This window comes from Nomascus leucogenys, chromosome 22a, assembly GCF_006542625.1.
Source record: "Nomascus leucogenys isolate Asia chromosome 22a, Asia_NLE_v1, whole genome shotgun sequence".
Classification (NCBI taxonomy): Eukaryota; Metazoa; Chordata; class Mammalia; order Primates; family Hylobatidae; genus Nomascus; species Nomascus leucogenys.
Genome location: NC_044402.1, coordinates 89,539,503 through 89,565,171, shown reverse-complemented (window position 1 = coordinate 89,565,171; position 25,669 = coordinate 89,539,503). Strand labels below are relative to the sequence as shown.

General features: G+C 36.4%; 1 protein-coding gene across 1 annotated transcript in view; it reads left to right on the top strand.

Moving 5' to 3' along the window:
- The first annotated feature begins 350 nt into the window (after positions 1-350).
- The window catches only part of COL5A2 (collagen type V alpha 2 chain), a 149,365-nt gene continuing 124,046 nt past the window's right edge, over positions 351-25,669 (top strand). The window contains exon 1 of the mRNA XM_030802717.1: positions 351-722. Coding sequence (XP_030658577.1) covers positions 626-722 — 97 coding nt within the window. The 5' untranslated portion in view covers positions 351-625. The remainder of the gene's footprint in view (positions 723-25,669) is intronic.

The following is a 25,669-nucleotide window of genomic DNA, read 5'->3' as shown; positions in this document are numbered from 1 at the left end:
CTATTCAGTCAAAAGAAAGGGTTAAAATGTGATTCTTTAAAGATTTAAGGTGGACAAGAGAGTCTTGAATTATCTAAATATAAAAAAACTAGGGTAAAAGGCTGGATTTCCTTCGGAATGTCTTTTTCAGCTTATAGGGGAAAAGTTAAAGGGTGTGTGTCTGGGGGGAAGGGTTAGGGAGGGGAAAATAGAACGCTTTTCTTCTAACAGCCTTTCTTAAAAAATAAAAGAAAAGAGAAACAAATGTTTGTTTCTGTTATTAAGCCCCATCTATGCTTAAAAGTTAAATGAAATAGGGAAAGTTCAGGCACAGAGACGCGTGTTCTGATTTGGTTGTTTACCATCAATCAGACCGTTGCTTGGCAGACACTGGATGGTTATGAGCCTGAACAAGCTGAAAAGGGGCAGGAAAAGAAGTGGAGGCAGCATTCTTCCTATTTAAAGCTGCATCGCTTGAAAAAAGTTTTCGCAGACTGTGCTGGAGCTGGTGCTGAAAAAGGGGGTTTGCAGAGGCTGCCCTGGGGCTGGTGCTGAAAGAAGAGCCCACAGCTGACTTCATGGTGCTACAATAACCTCAGAATCTACTTTTCACTCTCAGGAGAACCCACATGTCTAATATTTAGACATGATGGCAAACTGGGCGGAAACAAGACCTCTCCTCATTCTTATTGTTTTATTAGGGCAATTTGTCTCAATAAAAGCCCAGGAAGAAGACGAGGATGGTGAGTTTGCCATTTGCTTTGCTTGTAGTGTTTATTGCACGGTTTGGGAAATAGGTGGAATGTTAAGCCTCAGGAAGAGCGTGAAGAGGAGGTTCTGGTTTGAAGTTTGAGAAGGGGGCTGACGGATTTGCACCTGGAAAACGACTTGAAAGACAATTGGGATGTTTGTAAATCCGGAGCTTCTAGATCTGCCGTTGGAGAGAGTACACTACTAAATTTTTCTGGGAAAGCCTACAATAAGTCCTTTTGGCTGAGTGTGAGAGTGGAACGTTTAAAAGAAGAAAAGAGTGAATGCTTAAAACGGAGCACTAAAGGCATTTTAGTTAGAGGAGTTCTGTTCTGTGGGCTGGAGTTTTCAGAGCAAGGAAAAGTCGCGGCAGAAGCTGGGTAGGGTGGAGTCTTTTTGTACTGAACTTCAGCTGCTTCATAAAATTCTTTGTTTAGTAAAACCTCTGCAGCAACTCTGATAGCTTTGATTTTTCTTTGTCTTTGGCTCCTCATTCTTTCCTCTTTAACAATTTACACTTCTTTTTACCATTTTCATTTGTGAAAATGTGATCACTTTTGCTTAGTGGGAGGCAGTCTCGTTTGCTTCTCCATGACAGAGGCTGATAGAAGCCAGATTTCTTAAACAGTGGTATTTTCCCACCCTACTGGCTTGATTAACAGGACAGTGGTGGTTCCCGGTTGGATGGCGGAAGGCAGGAAATCAGCATGCCTTGTATATATCTTATTTGGCATGGAATATTTGCATGGACATTACCCCTTAGACACAAGCTTTTTTTTTTTTTTTTTTTTTTTTTTTTTTAAAGATAAATCTTGCCTGGTGACCACATTTTTTTCCTATGCAATTTTCATATGTTACAGTTGGGTTATATGGTATGGTTAAACAAAAATGCATAGCTGTTGTAGTATATAAGAAAATATTTAAATTGATTCCTCTATTAAATCTTTACTCTTGAGGGTTGCAATTTCAAATACAGACATGTACTCCTTTAAAATAAGCCACTGTAGATTTTCATCAACTCAACCATTTAACATCAAACTCAAGCTTTTAAAACTTTGGACATTCATTAACCTTTTCTATTACTTTCATATATAGACACATAACATACAAGTATATATGTATATATATATGTGTATATCTATATTTTTAGAACAAATATCTGCTTCTGTGTGTTTTTGCTTTCAAAAAGTTTATAAAATTAATCTAGAGATCAGAAGTTCTAAAAAGCTTAAAAAGTGAAAATACAAATTTGTAGATGAATATCCAACAGTCTATCAGGAGTCCCATAGAGGGGGCACTTTCTAAGACTTGGAACTTTTTATGTTACATTTTATGTTTTTAAAATATGAGGTAATTTATAAAAGGTAAAAACTTTTGAGTTTCTTTGTAATGGCGTAAAAAGCATGTGTTGTTTGGAAGGGTGGCAAAAATAATTGAATAGAAAGTAGAAGTAAGAAAACAGGAGGAGAAAAATACAGAAAAATTACAATAGAAATTGAAAATTTGACTCTAAAAAGAACAGTTTACTCCCCTCCCCCACCAAAACAACCAATTTTAATTTAAAACCTTTAATACCACTTTCTTTGTTAATTTATGTTAAAATAAATAAAGTAATAAAGTATGGAAATAATTGAATATGTGAATAAATGAAAGGAATGTTTCACAAGGTACATGAAATAGGCCATATTTTAAAAGACATTCCAAAATAGTTATAATTACTCTGTAGGTGTTTTTGAAAAATGAACAGATAATTTTTCTTAATAGTAATTGACATAAATGTAAGGAATGTGATGCTTGATGCAAAAAAGTCCCCAACTCCAATCCAACCCCAGTGCCCCCTGCAACCAGTATAACCAAATAGCACAGAAAATGGAATTCCAAACATCAAATTTTACAGAATGTGTAATTGCTTGCATATGTGTTGTAAAAAATTCCAGTATTTTATTTCTCAACTTAAGAGAATATAAGTGATAAAAATTCAACAGCAAACGAAAGTCATCATTGCCCTAATCTAAGATAATAGAGAAAAGAGTTCCAGAGCATAGTATATTCAGAGCTGCTTAACTTATATTGTACTTACTTACTATGCGTATTTTGGTTTAAGCTGATATTGTATGGATACTTGGCAATACTTTCTTTTCCTTGTTCAGGTCTATCACAAGCTTAATAAAGGTGTCATAATTTAGAAACTCCATTTGATTTTGAGTTTGGGGAAGAGTAAGCTTAGACCGATGCTTTAAATTAAAGAAATATCTAAGGCACACATTAAAAGCAAGTACATTTTTCAAATTTTATCTATAACAGTCACATAATCTGATATTTACATTTGGTACAAATATGTCTTCTTCAAAATGTAGAGATCTGTTTTTGCATGTAAGTGCATATTAGTAAGTTTTTATTTTTTCTTTCTTTTTATGACTTCAGGGTATATTTCCCTTTACTTGACTGTGGTTATTTACCAGAAATGTAAAATATAATCTGAGTGTGCCTGCCTGATAGAAACACATGAATGAGAAGATAAAAGTAAATAAATAAAGTTTTAGGCATTTTAAGCCAAAATCAGTTCCATTCTCACTGAGTTTTAAGAACTGACTTGATTTTCTAAATTTATAAGAAACTGAAAGGAGAAAGTTTGGGAGTTGGGCTGACTTTAGTTAAAACTAATGTAACAAAAATTAGGGAGTTAAAATGAAAAAAAATCAGCTTTTAAAGAGTTTGTGTGGGTGTATGTGTGTGTGTGAAAAATCAGGGAGTTAAAATGACAATCAGCTTTTAAAGAGTGTGTGTGCATGTGGTGAGTGTGTGCATTGGGGTGGTGGTCTTCGAAAGATTCCACATTTGTGTTAAGGAAAATGCTAGAGCATTTACAGTGTATTTATATTCCTAAGTTAATGCCTAGCATCTAGTGAGCTATATATATTCTTATTAGAAGTAGGCATGCTTAATTTTAGAAAATAATCTTTGTTGTGAATCATTGCATTCAACATGGGATAAGCAATGGAGAAGGGAAGGTGCAGAAATGTATTATTTTGTTTCCAAATACTGTAAACATCAATGCTTTCAGAGGCCAGGCAGGTAATATAAACAAGTGAAGCAAGCCAGTGTTTGTACATCAACAGGTGATGATGGGGCCTGTGGAGAACTGAAGGTGCATGCCCGCTTTAAGGCATTCAGAATTAACATTTTCAGAAGATATTGCATATGACAAATAAAATATATCTGAGTATATATTTGGCTCACAGCCCATGAATTTACAGCCATCATGTTGCAATCCTACACTGATATCCTCCTGGACCCAAGCTAACTTTTGATTACTGAGAGATGAGGGGCTCACAGTCTATGTCATGGTCTCTTGCATTTTTATGATATGTCAGCCATTTATCTCATTGTTACGACACAAAGGAAGCAGATAGTTAACACTCAATAGTATTTGGATGACATAATTTTAAAGGAGGTACACAATATGTAGAAATATGTATACATAGCTTAATATACATGTTAACTCATAAATTGCTTTAAACTCATTACTGTTGAAATACATGCTATGAAACATGTAGGACATTCAGACTTTTATAGTGGGCACATGTAGCAGAACGCAGTAGTTTAAACAAACAAAAAAAGGTTTTCTGGCCAGGCACAGTGGCTCATGCCTGTAATCCCAGCACTTTGGGAGGCCGAAGTGGGCGGATTACCTGAGGTCAGGAGTCCGAGACCAGCCTGGCCAATATGGCAAAACTCCGTCTCTACCCAAAATACAAAAATTAGGTAGGCATGGTGGCGCATGCCTGTAGTCCCAGCTACTCAGGAGACTGAGGCACTAGAGTTGCTTGAACCCAGGAGGCAGAGGTTGCAGTGAGCTGAGACCGTGCCACTGCACTCCAGTCTGGGTGACAGAGTGAGATTCTGTCTCAAAAAAAAAAAAAAAGCTTTTCTTTTTTAAATATAAAGCAATGCTTTTAAGCAGGTAGTGAAAGCTGGCATATTGGCTCCACAAAGTCATCAGGGACTGAGGCTTTTTCTACCTCTCCTGGCTCCCATATCTCTAGGTATTTTTTTTTAATTTATTTTTGTGGTCCTAAATGGCTGCTGAAGCTCCAGCCATTGCATGTACTTTCTAGGCATGTGGATAGAGGATGGAAAACAAAAACTGTGAGCCATTCCCCACCCTGCCCCCTTTTATGAAGACTTTAAAGTCTTCATAACATTTAAACTTACTTACAGTTGGCCAGAATTTAGTCATATGGTCACACAAAACTTCAAGAGGGGCTAGCAAATGTAGCCCTTACCTGGGTGGTGCTGGCAATATACTCTACTGAATTGAGTTCTGCTATGAAGGATATAAGGAAGCACCACTATTAGGAGTTTTATGGTCCCTACCTCAGTGAGCAAAAAGGTCAGCTACTTTTAGTGGCCTAGATCTTATGGTTTCAATGGACAAAATATAGTTGTGTGACTAGATCCACTTTGGTTATTGTTCATTTCTGAGTAGACTGTGAAGCCAAGAAGACTGAATGGAACATAAATATTAGGCTACATTTTCTTTGCTACTTGTCTTTAGATAAATTTTGACACCTATAACTTTTATTCAAACTAAACTGAAGCTTTAGTTTGAAGAGTATATCTCTTTCTACATATGTACATTGGTAGATTCATAGAGTTAGTGAATTTTTAATATTGACTAACACAATGTATACTTGGACCATGACTCATAGGGTAGTTGGTAAGCAAGCCACAGATCAGTGTTGATAAAAAATGGTATAAAGAATCACCTAAGATCTTGTGACTAGTATAGATTCTAGACCCCCCTACTTTCCAAATATCTAGGAATTTTGGATGGAGTCTGGGCATCTGTATGTTTTTAGAGCTCTCCAGTTGACTCTGACTTACATTGGTGAACCACTGTATAAATCTTTGACTGGCACTCTGAATCTTGTTGTGGACCTGTTGGCTTTTATGTTCCAAGGCTACACATTAAGATTTTGGTAATAACTTGCTATTCTAGTTATTCATTTTACTTATAAGGCTGCTTAGTTGAAGTTTGTAGATAAACCATTGCAAATTCACCATCATTTCTGGAAAAATAACTCAAGGCCCAAATCCCCCTCATGGTGGATTAGGCGAATCATTCTACTATGCAAAAGACACATGCCATTCACATGTGTTTCCAGGTGAATGTATGCTTTTCATTTTCAGTATTTCCTGTCTCTTACTTTCTGCTCTTCACACTTTGAGCACTATCGCTACAGGCCTGAAATTCATTGTGTTCATCATTCTAGACAGGTACCTAATGCAGGATGTGAGGCAAAAGCAGAAAGAGGAAGCTTTGTTTTAAGAAGCTGGAAAATTAGAAGATTGGAATCGTGTTAATCTATGGCCACAGAATGTAGTTTTAAAAAATCATACAGTTTTCTCTGGTTCGAAGAATGATTAATGCATCATCACCTGGCCTTACATGGCATTCTTAAAATGTATGGACATGGATCAGCTGATTTTTGATCTGATTTTCTTCTCTGAGATCACAACATTGAAAAGCTTAGATTTACACATTAGAGATATAGTAAGGGTGGGGGAAAAAACTGGAAGTGTTGATTATTAATTGATCTATTGTATAAATTTGGGCAAGTTACACAAGTTTATAGAAGACAAATCTTAGAGTTATATAAAGATAGTCCTTGATTTAATATTTTTTATTTATATCCATGAAACTATAATTTCACTAAAAATGTAGCATGAGACAGTATCAACTTACTGATAAATATGAAGTCTTTGAACTTTTCTTATAACTAAAGGTCACAGCTTGAGTAGGCTTTTGGAGTCCGGATGAAATTATCAGGAAGATACTGATAATCTAGTTTTCCTTTAATTTTATTTCCATATAAAGTTCATATATATTTATCTAAATTTTATGTAAGATGAATGAGCTGTGATATTCAATATTTAAAAGACTATTTACTCTTGCCATTTGCATGGGAAGTAGTCTATCCTATGGAAAATTTTGCTTTAAAGGTGTGACCATATTGGCAGCCTTAAGGTTTTTATTTCATTTTATCAATGTTTTAAAAACGAAACCCTTCAAATAAATCAAGATGGCTTCATCTTATACTAAAATATTCACTAAGAAACAATGTATAAGGGAAATTACAATAAAGCAAGATTATTCCTGTCTAAATCTTGCCTTCTACAGAGAAGATAGAGGCCGGGTGCATGGCTTACTCCTGTAATCTCAGCACTTCGGAGGCTGAGGTGGGCGGATCACCTGAGGTTAGGATTTTGAGACCAGCCTGGCCATCATGGCGAAACCCTGTCTCTACTAAAAATACAAAAAAAAATTTTCTGGGTGTGGTGGTGGGCACCTGTAATTCAAGCTACTCGGGAGGCTGAGGCAGGAGAATCCCTTGAACCTGGGAGAGGGAAGCTGCAGTGAGGCGAGATCACGCCACTACACTCCAGCCTAGGCAACCAAAACGAGACTCCCTCTCAAAAAAAAAAAGAAGAGGAAAAATGTTAACAATATTAATTAATATTAATTCATCAAACTTTGTTCCTATAGCCTTCTGGTGTTATGTTCAAACTCAAAAATGTGTACATGCTTTTTTTTTTAAGTTTAGGATTAGGAAGGAGGAAAGACAGTCTCACAGTTTTGTACCCTTTTTTACCTTTTATTTTGGGATGCCCAATCAGAATTGTGAATTCAGCTTTAAGATGACAGCAAACTATATTATTGGTGGAAACACTACTTGCAACATAAGCATCATAGCCTTGTTGAAGTCTATGTAGTATAACAAGTATAATAAAACTTGGTCCAGCCATCATGTGAGAGAACATCTGGGTTCTGGTCCTCATTCTATTTAGCAGTTTTGCTACCTGCAGAGGGTCCTTAACCTCACTGGGAATTTGTGTCCTCATCTGAAATATTGAGGAAATAGTACCACCTTTGTCATCTGATGGGATTCTTAGGAAGATCATTTAAGACATTTACTTAAAAGTAATTTTAGAGTACTTAAATGAGACACTGAAAGTGACATTACAATCTATTTCACTGACCACAGATATAAACCCTAGTGTATTTTTTGCTTTCACCAAATCTTTGAATTGTTTTGAAGCACCTTCTGGATTTGTTCTTTTGTGTTTTATTTGTTCTCTATCTCCCTGAGGAACTTGTTCCATCAGTCATGCTCTCTTTTCTATAACTTTAGCCACTTCCTATCTGCTCTTTCCCTTTAGCTTGTAAACAAGTCCAGCTCTCTCCCACAGCCTGTGTCTAGCTCCCACCCAGTCTTTATTCTTAGCCCAGCTGCTTTAAAAGGAGCAGTGCAGTTTTCTGTCTCTGCCTCCTGTGCCCTCACTTGGCCTCTTCTTCCACTTAAGCTGGTCTAGCATGGTGAGGATTAAAATGTGCGATGTTCCAAGGGTCCCTTTTCATCTTATCAGGCCTTTCTCCTTTATTGGAGACCATTGACTACTTCAGCTTTCCTAAAATGCTGCTCTCTGAAGGTTCTTCCTCCACCTCCCTGACCTTTCCCTCTCAGCTTCATCCATGGGCTCCTTCTTCTCTGTTCCTGTAGCATTTTGATTTTCTTACAGGATTTAGTTCATTGGTTCTCCCTGGATATTCTCTTCCTAGGCCATCTAGAATAAGGGTTTTAACAGCTGAATGCTGATATAACATCTCTTCAACCCCAATCTTTCACATGAACTTCAGATAAATATATATATTCAACTGTCCCTAAGGCAGCCTAGAACCACTTGAAGTTCAGTGTATCCAAAACTTAATTTATTGGCTTCCCTTCAAGACTTGGTCATTTTGCTTATGTAGTCCCCCTTATGCCAGTTAATGGCAACATGATGCTACCCGGTCATTCAGTCAGTCATTCAATCAGCACAATTCCAATCATTTACTAAGATCTACCATTTTACCTGCTAAATATTTCTCAAGTGTACCTCTTCTCCATCCCTACTACAAATGCCTCAGTTTAGGCCCTCATCATCTATCCCTCAGTTACTGTGACAGCATCTGAATTCATCTCCTTGCCTCTCGTGTGTCTACTTTCCAAAAAACACATATATTGGTGCCTTTTGTTGCTAATGTGATATAAAACTAATATCTAATTTTGTCTTTACCTTCCTTAACAACTTTCATTGGGTCCTGTAACTTGTAGAAAGAATAAGGTTCAAGCTTCTTAGTGTGACATACAAGATCCTGCTGATCTAGCCTATTTCTGTGTTTTAGTCACATCAACTGTCATTCTCAGCCTCAAAATAAGGAATTGCTTGAGGCTCCCACCCCCAAAACACACAGACACACACAAACTCTCTCTCTCGCTCTCTCTCTATCCCCTTTTATTCTCTACTGTCCAGATTCCGCCCAGAACTGACATTCTGTCATTAGTTGAGCTAAGTGCTCCTCTGGCCATCTCACAACAGTCAGTACACCTCTGCCATGCAGGAACCATACCATACTGAGAATGCTTTCTTTCCATGAATCCATTTTACATATTCCCACCAGATTAGTCTATGTCCCACTTTTATAATGTCACTCTCCAGTTTAACAATTTATTCTGAGCTGCCATTGACTATTGCATCACACTTAACACATTATATTGACCTTACTTCTGTGTGACTTTTTTTTAAGCTAAGAGTGCAAAGAGTATCCAGCTGCCTTGCAAGACTGCTCATGTTCTCCTCCACTGTTATCTAAACAAATACTATGATTTCCATTATTGTCCTTAACACTACTGATTGCTGCACACCATGCAGCATCCTTTCTCACTTCAGATCTAACTTTTTACTGTTCCCACATCTAACTTCTGTGATTTAGGTACTTCCGTGCTTCTCTTTTTATCTTCCCTCTGCCTATTGATGTTTTCCTCCAAGTTCTGTTTCGAATCTTATATCCTCTAAGAAACTAAGAGATTCTTATTTGCAATAAATATCCCCTTTCCTTTCAAGGGATGGTCCTTATGTTGCAAGTGTGTTGGTGTTAACCAAGAATAAGTTTCCTGGGAGATAGGGACTATGTCATGAAGTCATTTTATATTTTAGATCCACCCATGCATAAATGCCAATTGAGTACTATTTGTGAAAATCTAGAAAAATTTTTTCCACAATTCATTCACTCAAGTATGAGTGATCCGAATTCAAATTTAGGTTTTGGAAATTGTATTTGCATATTCTTGGGCAATTTTTTTGATTTCTCTGTGTTACAGTTTCTTCATCTATCAAATTGGAATCATACTTCAAATAATTATGATTAATACTATCTATCTATCTATCTATCTATCTATCTATCTGTCTGTCTGTCTATCTAACACCTACATGATCGCATGACTCTCAACTAATAATAGGAACTCATTAATATGGCAGATGATTATTATTAGATTACTATTTAATAATAACAGGCCGGGCGTGGTGGCTCATGCCTGTAATCCCAGCACTTTTGGAGGCCGAGCTGGGTAGATCACCTGAGGTCAGGAGTTTCAGAACAGCCTGACCAACAGCCTGACCCATCTCTGCTAAAAATACAAAATTAGCTGGGCATGGTAGCGCATGCCTGTAATTCCAGCTCCCAGCTACTCGGGAAGCTGAGGCAGGAGAATCACTTGAACCAGGGAGGCGAAGTTGCAGTGAGCTGAGATCACGCCATTGCGCTCCAGTCTGGGCAACAAGAGCAAAAATCCATCTCAAAAAAATTACTATTTAATAATAATAGACATAATAAATGCTTATTGGGTGATTATGAGAACCAAGATGTTAGATGTTACAGAGAAATAAACAACTTTTGCTCTCAGAGAGATTAAGCCTAGCGTAAAACTTTTAAAACGCAATTTTTATGTTTCATTCTACTATGATCATTTTGGTAATATATCAGTGATTTTATCTCTGTGTTAATAAGCTTTTAAAACCCATTTAAAATTTTTACTATTCAAATAAAAAGGCCGTATTGTATTATTTCCTTTTGTAGGTTTACTAATACAAAAAACAAAAGAAAGAAAAACAAAGGCGCTTCCCAATGGAGAGTTTCTAATGGCCCCGTGATCTGAAGCATCACTGCCCCTCTCCTGTTTCGCAGCCCCACATACATTTACTTTGTGTTGGTTCCCAGTGTGTGAGCAAACCAAGCACGATCCACTCCATGCCCCAGTGCCACCTCATGCCTGTCTATCATCCCTGTCTGCTTCAGAGTTTAGTTTGTGAAACTGTGATAGTCATAGAAGTCTCTATTAAAAACTGGAAACCTGTTTTCCACTCTGCATTGCTCTGGGTTGCATTTGGAATGAGAGGCATTGCTTCACTGCACAGGGATTTACAAAGCAGCTCCCAGGACTATTTGGATACAGTAGTAGGGGTGACCATCTTTTCCCAGACTCTGTAGCAAGTCTCTTCACTTTCCAAAAGCTGTGAATTTACCTCACTCCCTTCACTCCCAGGAGACTTTTATGAACTTGACTCCAGAAAGCAGAAACTGGTGTGGGATACTGGCACATTTTTCATACTCACACTTTCCTTACTTTGCTGCACTGTTCTTTCTTTGTAGGTTTTCAAATTCGTAATAAAAAATGATGGGTTTAACTTGGAAGGAGAGATGCAGGTGGAATTTTACCAGATAATTTGTAGCTATGAAATTCTTTAATTAAATTTTTGATATTCAATATGTGGTCATCAACTTTAAATTTTTTTTATTATGGAATTCTGAAAATATGGATGGTTCCCATAGCAAATACAATTTATAGAGATTTAATATTTTCATTTAGCTTTCATGGTAATAGGCTTATTTGCTCTTGAGGAAGAAGAACCTCTCAGATTCATTTATGCTAGTTTGGAAGTATTTTAAAGCTTTTTTTCTCATTCTTTCATTCTCAGATTTTTATATTAAATAAATTGAAAGTTACAGTTTAATTCAGGGCACCATGGTTTTCATGTTGTGATGAATTTTTAGCTAGAATTTTGGTGGAGTGGATTGGACAGTGAGGTTAACTGACTACCATGGAAAGATTAACTGCAAAGTTCCTAGTTTTCTGATCTTTGGCTACAAACATAAAACTTCTGAGGTTTCAGCAAAAAGGGCTATACTTGCTTTGAGAGGACAGAGGGCACTGACCATTCCATGTTAAGTGAGAGATTCTGTTCTAAGAATTAAAAAAAAAAAAACAAAACCCGGGCACAGTGGCTCACGCCTATAATCCCAGCACTTTGGGAGGCTGAGACGGGCGGAGCACGAGGTCAGAAGATCGACACCATCCTGGCTAACACAGTGAAACCCCATCTCTACTAAAAATGCAAAAAATTTAGCCAGGCGTGGTGGCGGGCACCTGTAGTCCCAGCTACTTGGGAGGCTGAGGCAGGAGAATGGTGTGAACCCGGGAGGTGGAGCTTGCAGTGAGCCAAGATGGCACCATTGCACTCCAGCCTGGGTGACAGAGTGAGACTCCGTCTCAAACAAACAAACAAACAAAAATAGGAGTTTGTACTGGGAAAAAAGAGACTCGAGGCTGATGAATGAAGAGCAACTGCAAATTCTATCAGGGAGCTGGTGTTCAAGCCTTTAAGGTGCTACAGTGTTATGCCCTTCTAGGTGATATTTTGTGAAACTTTGATAGTCATAGAAGTCTCTATTAAAAACTGGAAACTTGTTTTCCACTCTGCATTGCTCTGGGTTGCATTTGGAATGAGAGGCATTGCTTCACTGCACAGGGATTTATAAAGCAGCTCCCAGGACTAAAAAAAAAAAAAAAAAATCACTTCTTTCTTCAATCCTTCCCTATTTTTCCTTAACTTTTGATAATTGTTGATTAGATTAGGCAAGTTTTTTATTTGTGGCTTTTGTTGTTCTCTCTTAAGCATAGTATAGCTGAACCGAATTTTGCTTAGACACACAACTCATAGGTTTGTAAACCAATGGAGTTCTCATTAGCCTAGAAATATTTCCTTATACAGTACTTAGAATCATTTTTGTTTGTTTGTTTTAAAAAATGGAGTGAGGGAGTGTATTCTGTTATGTAAAGGATGACAATAAATTGAATTAGAATTAGTTCTATAAAGATAAATCAGTGAATAGACTCTTAAATTTCACTGTGGTTGTTTGTGTTGGGGCATAGGAAGGATGACACAATAAAATAGAATTGGTAAGTTTTAGTATATTCAGCATATAAATATGTCTTGTAAAGTTGCCAAGTGTCCCGCTCACCTGAGCTACCTTGTGCCTCTTGACTTTCCTTGGGTGCAACATTTGCTAAAGTCCTAGGAGTAAGAGCAGGTCCAGTTCTAAGAAAAAAATCTTGAATAGCTGACTTATTTTTAGTTTTTAAGGGAAATATGCTTTCATTCACCTTTCTGTTTGAAGGAAAGGCATTTTTCAGGATTGGGAGGCCATCCTTGCCTTTGCAGTGTGTTGCACTAAGCTCCATCTGGATGTCTCTTTCCCAGATTTTCTTTCGAATTTCAGACTTTTCCTTCCAGCTTGACCTCTTATCACAATTTACCTGTTTGGCATTCTTTTCTTTCCGAGCCTCATGGGGAACTAATATAGTCCAGATGCCCTATAGTTAGCGTCCTAGGACACAGATTTAATGATATTATGCTCTTGTCATGCAAGCTTGTTATATGGTAATTTGCTTTTTAAGATCTTTTTCTCAATATTTTCTGGCCATGAGAATCAACTGACATAGTGGCTCTGGGTAAAAGCCCCAGTATCCCAGGTGGACTCTGTGGCTCACACTATAGACAAATAAAATTCAGCTGTCATAGACACTCTACTTGCCCATGGAGGGTTCCATAATCCAAATGTTAAAATTACTTCAAGTCTTTTCTAATGGAAACTGAAAGTTGTCTGGTTATAATCAAAATGAAAATTTGCCAGCCAGGTTCCTACTGTTTCTGAAGAGGGCTTTTGGGTTTCTTCAGGATAGAACCCTAAAATTGCCCCATGGTATATGCCAAAGTGACCTAACGTGGCCAGCTGAATTTCAGGGAGATGCTTTCCAAGATAACAATTTCACTGGAATAATTTCAGAATAGGTACTTCTCTGCCTATAATGTCCCTTTCCTCTCTTAGGTGATTAAAAAAAAAAAAAATCAACCTATCTTTGTTCTCTTCAAAAGCAAGTTTCAAGTCACACCTGGGTAGAACCTTATTCCTCTATGGAGTCTGCAGGATGTGGAAGACAGGAGAGAGGGTATGGAAAGCAGCAAGAGCCTGGGAAGAAGGGCCCTCCGAGAATATATAAGTGATACCAATGGATATCAGATAGGTGGCTCAGATAGCCTCATTGAAATGCACTAAAATGTAAGGCTCCATGCTAATTTAGTGTGACCATATCTAAATGATGTCTTGGGGGATTTATTTAGTGAATTTCAAAAAATTTGGGAAAGTAGATGACATCTCTCAACATTTGTTCTTTGACTCTTCTATTTTTTACCCTATTTTTTAAACATAGTCATTTTAGAATAAATAAATAGATAAATAAACTGTGTCACAATACTATATTCTTTTGGCTAAAAGCACATACTCTGTCAACTAGGCCTACAGGCAGTAGGAGTAGGACACTGACTCAGCAATAAGTTTTTGTGTTAATTTTTATTTTGGGAGCTTCCCAAGAGTTCCTATTACCATTTTTCTACGTATAGAGGTTTTTACAGTTAGCACTTCTTTTCCATTTACTTTCAACACACAGTTAACAAAAGAAGTGTCTTTGGATTCGCACCTTTGGGTCTAGACTTTGCCGTTTGCTAACCTTGTGACCTTGAGCAAGTTGCAGATCTTCTTCTTTTTTTTTTTTTTTTGAGATGGAGTCTCGCTCTGTGTCGCCCAGGCTGGAGTGCAGTGGCGCAATCTCGGCTCACTGCAAGCTCCGCCTCTCGGGTTCACGCCATTCTCCTGCCTCAGCCTCTCCGAAGAGCTGGGACTACAGGCGCCCGCCATCACGCCCGGCTAATTTTTTTTTTTTTTTTTGTATTTTTAGTAGAGACGGGGTTTCACCGTGGTCTCGATCTCCTGACCTCGTGATCCGCCCGCCTCGGCCTCCCAAAGTGCTGGGATTACAAGCGTGAGCCACCGTGCCCGGCTGTTCCTGATCTTCTTTAAGATTCAGTTTCCTCTCCTCATCTGCATATTGAGGAGTTAAATTAAAATGCATGGCCTTAATGGGCACTGAAGAAATGTGCATGTTATTAGTACTTTTAGAATGGATTCCTTGATTGGCTCATTACAGACTTTTCCTCCAATGACTAAAACAATTTTAATCAGATTATTCCCAGTTCCTAGGTTTGATAGGAGGAGGGATAAGGGAACAGTGAATCCTAGGCACCTGGGACAAAATTGGGGAGGGAGTGAAAGAGGAAAAACTATAACTGGGAGATTTGAAATGACAATAGTAAATTTTCATTTACTATTTATAATTATTTTTATTTATCTCATGTTTTTCCCTTTGGGCAGGTTTGTGCTTAGGTCTTGATTATTTACAAAGCATTTCAGGAAAAGCAAACCAGCAAAACCCCCAAAAATTATCCTTTGGTATTAGAATGCATTTGGCAAATTAAGTGGTACATATACACATTTAATTTAATTCTTTCTTTCTAATATAAAGTTTTTGGCAATTGTTTGCATATTTGGCTTTGGTAGAGTTGTTTGAGAAAAGTGGAAATATGCTTAAGATATAAAACATCTGTTTACTTTAATGATATTTTACTGATGTCAAGACAGACTTATTTGAGCCCTGGGGCAGTATTTTTGTGAGGGATGGCATGCACCTTGCCTGAGCAGTCAATGAAGAGAAAGCAGCTGTTTGAGCTTGCTCAACTTCTACTAACTCAACATGGATAGAGTCCAGATAGCAACTGGCCCTGTGTCAGACGACTACAATAAAGCTCTCTTTCCTTATAGATTCTTTATAAACATGATGTGTTGGGGTCTTAATTTTCTCATTTACAAAACAGAGATAATACTTTATATTTTTCTACCTTATTGATTCAGAAGAAAGAGTTCATAATATCTGTGGAAATCTTAGTCAGCTATAAAACCCTATTACATAAGCATATATTATATTACATAAAGGTGTTATTATTTAGCATGCTTTTACTGTAATGAACAGTTAGCTAAATGCAAAATAAAATTCTTCTCTGAACTAAACCACAATAATAATAATCAAAAGGAATATAAGACTCTCCATAGAAATAAAAGAAGGTAAAGTTGTATTTTTTCAAAATCATATTTAAATCTTTTATTTAGCAAAATAAAATAGACTGATTATATAACTATCTAGAACATCTCCCAAAGCCCCAGAATAGGAATTAAATAATAATAAAAAAAATAAGAATAGAGGCTTTGACTTGAGGAAAAACAGAACAGATAGAAAAACAAAATGTGATTTTTCTGCTATAACTGGACTGTAGTCTCTCTACAAGCAAAATGTAGCTTCCTGGCAGAAGCCTGAATCACTATTATTATTACTTTTTCTTTATTCATCTCGCATCAGGAAGCTTGTCTCAAATTCAAAGTTAAACGCTAAAAGCCTGTTTGTAGCATGGTATCCGTTTTCCCTGGGTCAGAAGGTGACTTGGAGCTAGAAGTTTAAACTGGTGACAAATATCTACAGGCATCTGAGCCAAATGTTTAGAAAAAAGTCCTATCATCCCTCAGGCCTGTCTACATTCTGGTATTTTAAGACTCTCTACTTGTGTAGAGAGAAACATGCAGTTAAAGATATGAGGGCCTCGACTAAATAGGCTGTTACTTTCATGAATGAATTGTTGAAATAATTTGAAAGAAAAGCTTCTAAATTAAAACTGGACCAGGACACAGGAAATCTGCATCATAATTGCAGCTCTGTCACGGACTAACTTGGTGATTTTGTGGAAGTGGCTTAAATTCTCTGGACCTCAGTTACTTCTGTTGCAAAACCTGTGATACATTACCCAGGGCTACTGTCTGCTTTGAAAGCCTATGACTATAGAATATTTACATAAAGGTACTTAAGTCATGTTTGTGCTGTAATACAGTGGAAAGTCTCACCTACACATTTTGGTAACTGGAAGCATCACACATAATCTCTATGGTAATATATTTCTGTACTTGTAAGTTTGCATTTGAAGTTTAGATCAATTCAGGTTTGTAGTTATGTCCCTAAATACGGTTTATTTAAGGAGCACAGCTCCCAATTTATAACTTGTAAATTGATCTGCTTTTCAGTGAGTGACTCTGCAATAAAATTCCTAGACACTGTTATAAAAGGAGATGATTGTAAAAAAATTCAAAATAATCTGATATCAAATTTTTCATATTAACTGAATTTTCCAATTAGAGAGAAAATATGTAAATGCATCATGTGTTGTGTTATACTGTTTAACCACAGGCTCAGTGTTCTCTAAATGTTTTTGGTGAGAAGGGATGTCAGAGTTTAGCAGCATGCCTTCTTGCCCTGATGCTGGTGGATTCATCTTTGCAATGCTTATTTTTTCCAACAATCCTTGAGCATACTACTGCTATTTCATTCAGAATAAGAATAAGAATAATAACGAGGAAAAGAAGGAGAACAATGGGAGAGGTGGAGAAGGAGCAGAATAATGGGGCAAGAGAGAAGGTGAATTATTATTATTATTAAATGGTTGTGGGCTTTTACATGAGGAATAGATCATATTTGTTCTCGATTCCTTATTTTTTGCCTCTTCTTGACTTCTTATTTTTCTTTGCAATCATGTTTATTGGGAGATACGTAAGTGTTTACTATGAATATTTAGAAAATTTGATTTATTCCATTGATATTCCTTGAGCACAGAAATTTTTTGGAATATGCTGCTTGCCCTTGGGAAAATGAGACTCTATTTTTGTGTTTGTTCCCCCATTTCCCTCCTTCACTAGTACTGACTGAGTCCTGCAAACATTTATCTTCTCAAGTCCTGCTAGAATTCCTCTCCCAGGGATTCTGGGCAGAAAACAAGCCTCTTTTTTACATCTTTACAAGTAGTGTGTGTGTGGAATTCAAGTGCATGAAACATTCAGATTAAAAATCTGATAATATTTTAGAAATTCCAGTATACCCACAAATACTCACATCTATGTTTAAATCAGGGATTCCAGTAGGAGAAAACTATTAGGTTCTAGCTTAATGTACTCCTCAATAAATGAGGTATACTTTGGTCATCTTAAAGCACTTGCCAATAATTCACTACTTTGGGGAATTTAAATCCCATTCTATCTTCAGAAGTCATTATTAAAGTGTTATCAGTAACATTAGAATTTGCTTTGGATGATTCTGACAAATTTGACGTTTTAGAATTTGCTTTGGATGATTCTGACAAATTTGACGTTTTATTAAACAAAATGATGCTCTGGTCTCAAATGATGGAGATTTCAACTTGCATTTCTCTACAGAGGAGTATATCCCCCACCATGCAAGTTATGAGGCATTTACCTTCATTTATTCATTAATTTGGTAAACATGTGCTGAGTACCTACTCTTTATCGGGCTCTTTATTGATTAATACAGAAACAAATATTTAATTCTTACTCCCAAGAAGTTAATCGTCTAGTGGGAATGAGACAAATAAAACAAGGATAATACTTTGTGGTCTGTGCTGTGGCAGAGGCAGACAAAGAATCAGGGGAGTAATGGAAGACTTCCCTCCCACGTACTGCCTGAGAGGTGGAGGACTGGGATGGGAGCTCAGGGAAGGCCTCTGCGGAGGGCACACCTGAGAAGTCATTCCGCTGCATGAACTCTGTTATTTTCCTTATCCCTTTTTTTTTTCCTCCCCTTCACATCCAGATCTTTCAAGTCCGCCATTAAGTCTGATGTGCATCCTCTTTGAAACTTTTTTGAACATCATAGACATATTTTTCTCTTTTCTCTAAAAGGTAGCATTTCCTCTTTCTTTAACACGTTTAACACACAATAAATCCTTTTATTTATTGCCCATTGTTTTCTAAATAACATTTATTGTAAATGTCATTGATTTTTTAGTTATATCATACGTTCCTTGAGGGTAAAGACCATCTCTCAAACCCAGAAAGTCAGATCCAGATCCAGTGCTATGCATATAGTAGAAACTCAATAAAAGTTTGTGACTGATATTTCAAGCAAAATATATTTTCTTCATGTTTCAAAATTAAGTGCTTTCTCTCTGTTGTTAGATTGCTGGCTAATTACATTGCACAACCTTGCCTAAGTTTTTATATACATATCACTGAGATTAAAAACATGGAACCAGCTCTTATGCATAATTTAGCTATATTCAGCATCTTTTGGCCCAAAGCCTTATACAAGTATGTACATAAAAGCACTGTAATTAAATGGGAACAAAGTTAAATTTATATTTTACTTGTTTTATTTATAGTGACGAGTATAGGGACACAAAGATGATTGACATATTATCTTGTATTTAAGGAATACATAATGGGAGGAATAGATACGTGAACAAATAACTATAACGCTGTGTAATAAATGCAGTGAAAAAGAATGGCATAAGAGGAGTATCCAACCCACCCTTGAGAGCATGGGTTGGTTTCTTGCAGATGTATCCAAAACATAAAGGATAGATGTGCAGTAACTAGCAGAAATGACACAAGAGGAAGGAAAAGAGGATGGCATCTAGATTTAAAAAAAGTACAGCCGGGCGCACTGGCCCATGCCTGTAAGCCCAGCACTTTGGGAGATGGAGGTGGGCAGATCACCTGAGGTTGGGAGTTCGAGATCAGCCTGACCAACCCCATCTCTACTAAAAATACAAAATTAGCCGAGCATGGTGGCACATGCCTGTAATCCCAGCTACTCGGGAGGCTGAGGCAGGAGAATCACTTGAATCCGGGAGGCAGAGGTTGTAGCAAGCTGAGATCGTGCCATTGCACTCCAGCCTGGGCAACAAGAGTGAAACTCCATCTCAAAAAAAAAAGAAAAGAAAAGAAAAGAAAAAATACATGAAGAAATTCTCAGGAATATTAATTAGCAGTGTTTTGCAGAAAACTACAATTACTTTAATGTCTTAGAGCATAGAATGGAAAGTAGGAAGACATTATTATTAGAGTTTTGATTTTTTTGGCAATTTATTGATTGATTAATTATAAACTCAGTCATCAGTAGTAGGGAAGACAGCAGGTATAGACTTTTATTTTTCCTTCTCTGTGCATTAAAAAGCTGAATTGTAAAGGGAAGAAGAGCTATAGGACCCTAGTCAGAACAGGATGTAGAGTCCAATGAGGATTTTTGTTGTATTTTATTTTCAGATGGCAGAGTAGGCTGTTTATAGGCTTCAGAAAAAAGCTCCATAAAGAGGAAGATGTTGAAGATAGAAAAAAAGGGGAGATAAAGATTGCCCAAGTTATAGAAAGACTTTCTTAGAGACAAAGTCAGGGTTTTCTGAGTTGGCTAATGGTCTATACTCTGTTGACATTTATTTTTGGTGTCTTCTGCCTCTATAAATAATAATATCACACTACATGTAAGTAGTAGTATACAATTCACGAAGCATTCCCACTTCTTTTATGCATACATTCTCAGAACCTCAGATTAAAGATGAGGACACTGAATCTACAAGGAATGAATGATGCAGAGGATGTTGGACAGAAGTATAGAGCTTCAGTTTTCTGGCTTCTATTTCAGGGCTCTCTCAATTGTATCTTACAGAGAGGAGAAAAAAGGGAGGATGGCAATTTTAGTCACCAAGAACAACACTCTATGTTACATGAAAATTATTTGTGTTCACTGCTGAGTTCTTAGAGACTTCACTGAGACCAAACCTGTGGCAGGCAATAATGAGGAAAAAATACAATTTAATGTTTTATTTAAAACAATTATTTATTTATTTTTAATTTTATTATTATTATTATTTTTTGAGACAGGGTCGCACTCTGCCACCCAGGCTGGAGTGCAGTGGTTCGGTCTCAGCAACCCCTGCCTCTTGGGTTAAAGTGATTCTCGTGCCTCAGCCTCGGCCTTCCAAAGTGCTGAGATTACAGGCATGAGCCACCATGCCTGGCCAATTTAATGTTTTAGAAGTTTAGATTTTTTAAAATAATTTTTTCAGTGAATATGCATAAAGAGGAAGATAGAACCACACAACTTTTAATTTATTCAACTAATTCATTTACTTGTAATAAAAGCAGCAACATTATAGCTGGAATCTGGAGTTGAAAACAAATGTAATCACAGGCAGTGTGACAGTGCAAGAGCCAAAAATGACTTTTGAGAAAAATATAATGCTTGTTGAGCATTCAGTGAGACACTCCTAATTGTTAGATTTTCTGTCTTAGCTTTAGATACACTGCTGATTTTAAAATCAATGAAACAGTCATCGGCCAAATATTTATTGAATGCTTTCTGGGTCTCTGGATTCTAAGCACCATGTTAGACTTTGCAAGTAGAAAGAAGAATTAGAAGTGGGCTTACTTAGATACCTAATATGAGAGATAGAATTAGCTATAGATTCCTGTGAAGAGAACCAATGAGTATATAACTAACAACATGCTTGTAGACCAGCTTAAGCAGAGAACACATCTGAACCAAATATTTTCAGTAGGAGGTTCTCTAATGAAAATGTTTATTTGCTAAGAAAATATTTTTCTTCCTGATGTAGTGACATAGATGATCAACACCTTTGTTCAGGTTTCTTTGAGGGTGGTCACAATTGAGTTAAAAATGTAATCATCTGCAGAAATGTTTTACCAATTTGTATGAATGCTGCCTATTTATAATAAATCAATCCATAGAGTATAAATATTTGTGTGACTTCGGTGCACCAAATAATCAATCTATGTATTTAGTAAGAAATTCAGAAGCAGAATCCTTGGTTCCTGACCTTGGGAAGTTTCAAATTTAGTTGTAAAATAAACACTTGAAATAATTAGGCTAAGAAATAGAATATATAAGCACCAAACAAAAAGACATTAAAGTTTTGGTAACAAGTCTAGAGTCAGTTCAGAAAAGGGGAAAATTTGGAGTTGTTGGGAAATGAGTGAAAGATTTCAGAGAGGAAGCAGACAGGAGAATATAGTGTTATGGAAGGTATCAGAGATACTCTTAGAAGAGATCGACAGTTCCTGTATCACAGAGATCCAAGGAAGGATGAAGAAAAGATACTGAATCTGGTACTGTGGTGTTTTCTAACTATTTTTGAGAGAGTAGTTGTCTTTACAGTTAAGAACCAAAGTAAAATTTCCAGAGGTTAAATCTCTTGTATATTCTAACATACTGATTTCTGAACTAATTTCACAGTAGCCATTTGGGTCGTATATTTGACTTAAATTGTACTCAGCTAATTTCTTTTAGTTTTATATTGTTTCTTAATGTTAGGGACCTCTTGAATACTAATAAAATGCTGGCTATGGTCTATTGGTATTTGCACTGTGTTAAACTTTTTAGTACTAATAAATGTTCATAGTGCTAGTAAGCACTACAAAAATAGAGGACTGTGATCAGTGGCTTTAGTAAAGAATTGCAAAAATATTTTGGCTTAATATTTAATCCTTTATGTAATAATAATATTGGTTGTTAACCTAAATAACCCCAAATTTCCATAAATTACTCATAAAAGTCATTACTGTGGAGTCGGTCATTGCACATATCTGTAGCTATTACTGTAATGATTCTTAGTAACTGTACTGATTACTGTATGATTACCTAGCACTATGACTTAATAATTAAAATGCAGCAAATATTTATTGGACCTGTACTATGTTTCAGGTATTGTGCTAGGCTGTAGGGATACCACAGTATATAAGACACAGTCTCTACCTTCATTGAAGTCTATCTAGAGAGAGAAAAAAACAGATGTGTAGAATGGGAATGTTTTGAAAATTTAGTTGTCACAAAAATATTATTTCCTGTTTAGATCAAGAACAAATAATATATGTATGAATAATATCAGATTAAAAATACTGTAGTTTTTTATTGCAGTGATTTCATTGATGGTAAAAATATTGTTTCTTCAAACCAGGACATACCAGAGGAAGTAGAACATTTTGACCAAAGCCTTTAAGTTTTATTTCAAACAAGAATACCACAAAACATTTAGTTCCACTGAAGAATTAGCCCACATTTTATTTTTGTCATCCAAAAACATTACATTCCAATCTTCCTTTTACTGGTATGTGTGAAAAACACTTTGAAGTAGATAATAGTCTGGATTGGGATTCCATGTAGTCTACTCTGTCCAGTCAGGTTTGCAGAGTAGTGAAATATCACCTTCTCTAGAAGATAACAGAACTGTGTGTTTGTAATTATTGTTGAAGATATATGATGAATCATATTCTTGCTTTTTTTAGACTTCTTTATTTAAATGTCCTTAGCATGCTCTGTCAATTTAATGAATATTTTAAATTCTTCTGTACCACTCTTTTCTTTTTTGCCTTTATCTTTGTTTTGGGTTAAACTTCCAGACGTGTGATTATTTGTATATGCTTTAACACACTTGGAAGAAATATATTTAAAAAATAAAGCAGATTTATACAACTTTCATTTTTAATGTGAAATATGATCTAAAAGTCTTAGCACTATTTGTATTTGGGGCTTCATGTGCTAAGCATATATATATATATCTCACAGCTGGAAGTTTCATTAAATTGTGCAGAATATTTAACTACCTGCTTCAGTATAGCCTCAGTGCTATCCATTGTGGAGATGAGTAAAAAACACAGACAGGTAGTTAGAACTATTACATAGTCATATTAACAGTTGCCCAGGGTGAATTTACCATTTTGTCAGTAGATATTATTTTTCAGCTACTGTGGCAACTAATCTTCAGCCATATTTCCACTATTTTATTGCAAATTCTTAGAGTAAGTGAATAGACTATATGCTAATTATATTCTCTAGTGTGAATTAATAGTGGATTTTATGCTAGCTATTTTGGAAGTTTCAGAAGATAATGTGATTTTACACTGTGAGTTTAGTGGAACTTGAGTCAGATAACAGACTCAAATGTTCAGCACAAAAACATAGTTGAGAAATGTCAATACATATTTTTGGCTATAGAAAAATAATATTAATTTTTTGTACTAAAGCATCAATGTGTGATAATATTCTGCTTATAAAAGCCTATGTCTTATTGGTGCAGTCTCTCCAACAAAGCTGGATAGCCAGACTCTTTTAAAATTAATTTATGAGGACAAGACTATCAATATACATCAGTAAACTGAGCATAATTGTAACTTTCAAGTCTTGACAAAGCCTTGTGAAAATGTAATATATTAAAAAGAATGATTTTATATATGAGTTTGTCTTCAAATGTAATTTTTATATTTTTAAAATTCTGCAGTCCTCAGTATATATCAAAACTTGTTCCCCAAAGAAGAAATTTTGAAATTTATTTACTTAATAAATATTTATTTTTAAGGGCAGTGTTGTCATTCTGAGGATACAGTAATGAGCAAGTCTCTGAGCTTCATGGAACTTGAATTCTACTGCAGGGCGTGAATGGCAAAATAATGGCCATCCCCAAAGATGGCCATGCTCTAATCTCTGTAACGTGTGAATATATTACCTTATGTGGAAAAGGGGAATTAAGTTTTTAGATGACATTATGATTGCCAATCAGCTGATTTGAAAATACGGATATTATCTTGGATTAACTAGCTGGGCCCCACGTAATCTCCAGCATCCTTCTATGAAAAAGAAAGAGGTGGAAGATGTGACGAGAAAAGCAGGAATCATAGCCAGAGAGAGAGAGATTTGAAGATACCACTCTTCTGGTTCTGAAAATGAAGAGAAAGCCATGAGTAAAGGAATGTAGTTGGCCTCTAGAAGCTGGAAAAGGCAAAGAAATGGATTTTCTTCTGGGGCTTCCAGAAGGGGTGCAGCCCTGTCAATATCTTGATGTTAGCCCAGTGAAACGCATTTCAGACTTCTGACCTCCGGAACTAGAAGACAATGAATTTTTGGTGTTTAAAGTCACTAGGTTTGTGCTAGTTTATTATGGCAGAAACTAATACAGAGAAATAAAAGATAATAAACAAAAATATATATTTTAAAAAGATAATTTCCAGTAATAAGTGCCATAAAGGAATTAAAAACGGGATAGGATTCTGAAACAGTGCTGTCCAATATAATATACACTAACACATGCAGCTGTTTAAATTTAAATTAATTAAAATCTAAGTGCCACTAGTGTGGCCAGTGGCTACTATCTTGGACAATGCAGATAATAGAACATTGCCATCATCGTAGAAACTTGTCTTGGACATTGCTGTTCTGGAGAATGGTACTACACACAGAGTGGATTCAGTTTGTATGAGGATCTGAGAAGAAGGAATCAGGCAGGTGAAAGGCCAAAGGAGCAAAATATAGAGCAGTGTGTGCTGTAAAATAAATGAAACAGATGTGATGTAAAGCATTTTAAAATCTCCCAAAGGCCTAGTGCAATGGCTCATGCCTGTTATCCTAGCACTTTGGGAGGCCAAAGCTGAAGGATAGCTTGAGTCTAGGAGTTCGAGACCAGCCTGGGCAACATAGTAAGACACTGTCTCTACAAAAAAAAAAAAATTATTTAAAAAAGATAACCAGGTTTGGTGGCACGCACCTGTAGTCCCAGTTACTTAGGAGGCTGAGGTGGGAGGGTCCCTTGAGCCCAGGAGCTCAAGGGTGCAGTGAGCTCTGATTGTGCCACTGCACTCCAGCTTGCACATTAGAGTGAGACCCTCTCTCTAAAATAAATAATCTTTCAGGATACTTTAGGGACCTTATTTTATTTCAAGGTACTCATAACCACTAATTCATTCATTCATCAAGCATTTAGTGACAACCTAATTTTATTTCAAGTTTTATGCCAGGTAAAATATATACAAAAGTGAATATAATGGAGGTGCTAAACTCATAGTACCAAAGTCTAGTAGAATTCTCCTTTTAAAAATTATGGTTCATTTTGGACAGCATGGTGGCTCACTCCTGAAATCCCAGCACTTTGGGTGGCCGAGGTGGGAGGATTGCTTGAGTCAAGAACAGCCTGGGCAACCTTGCGA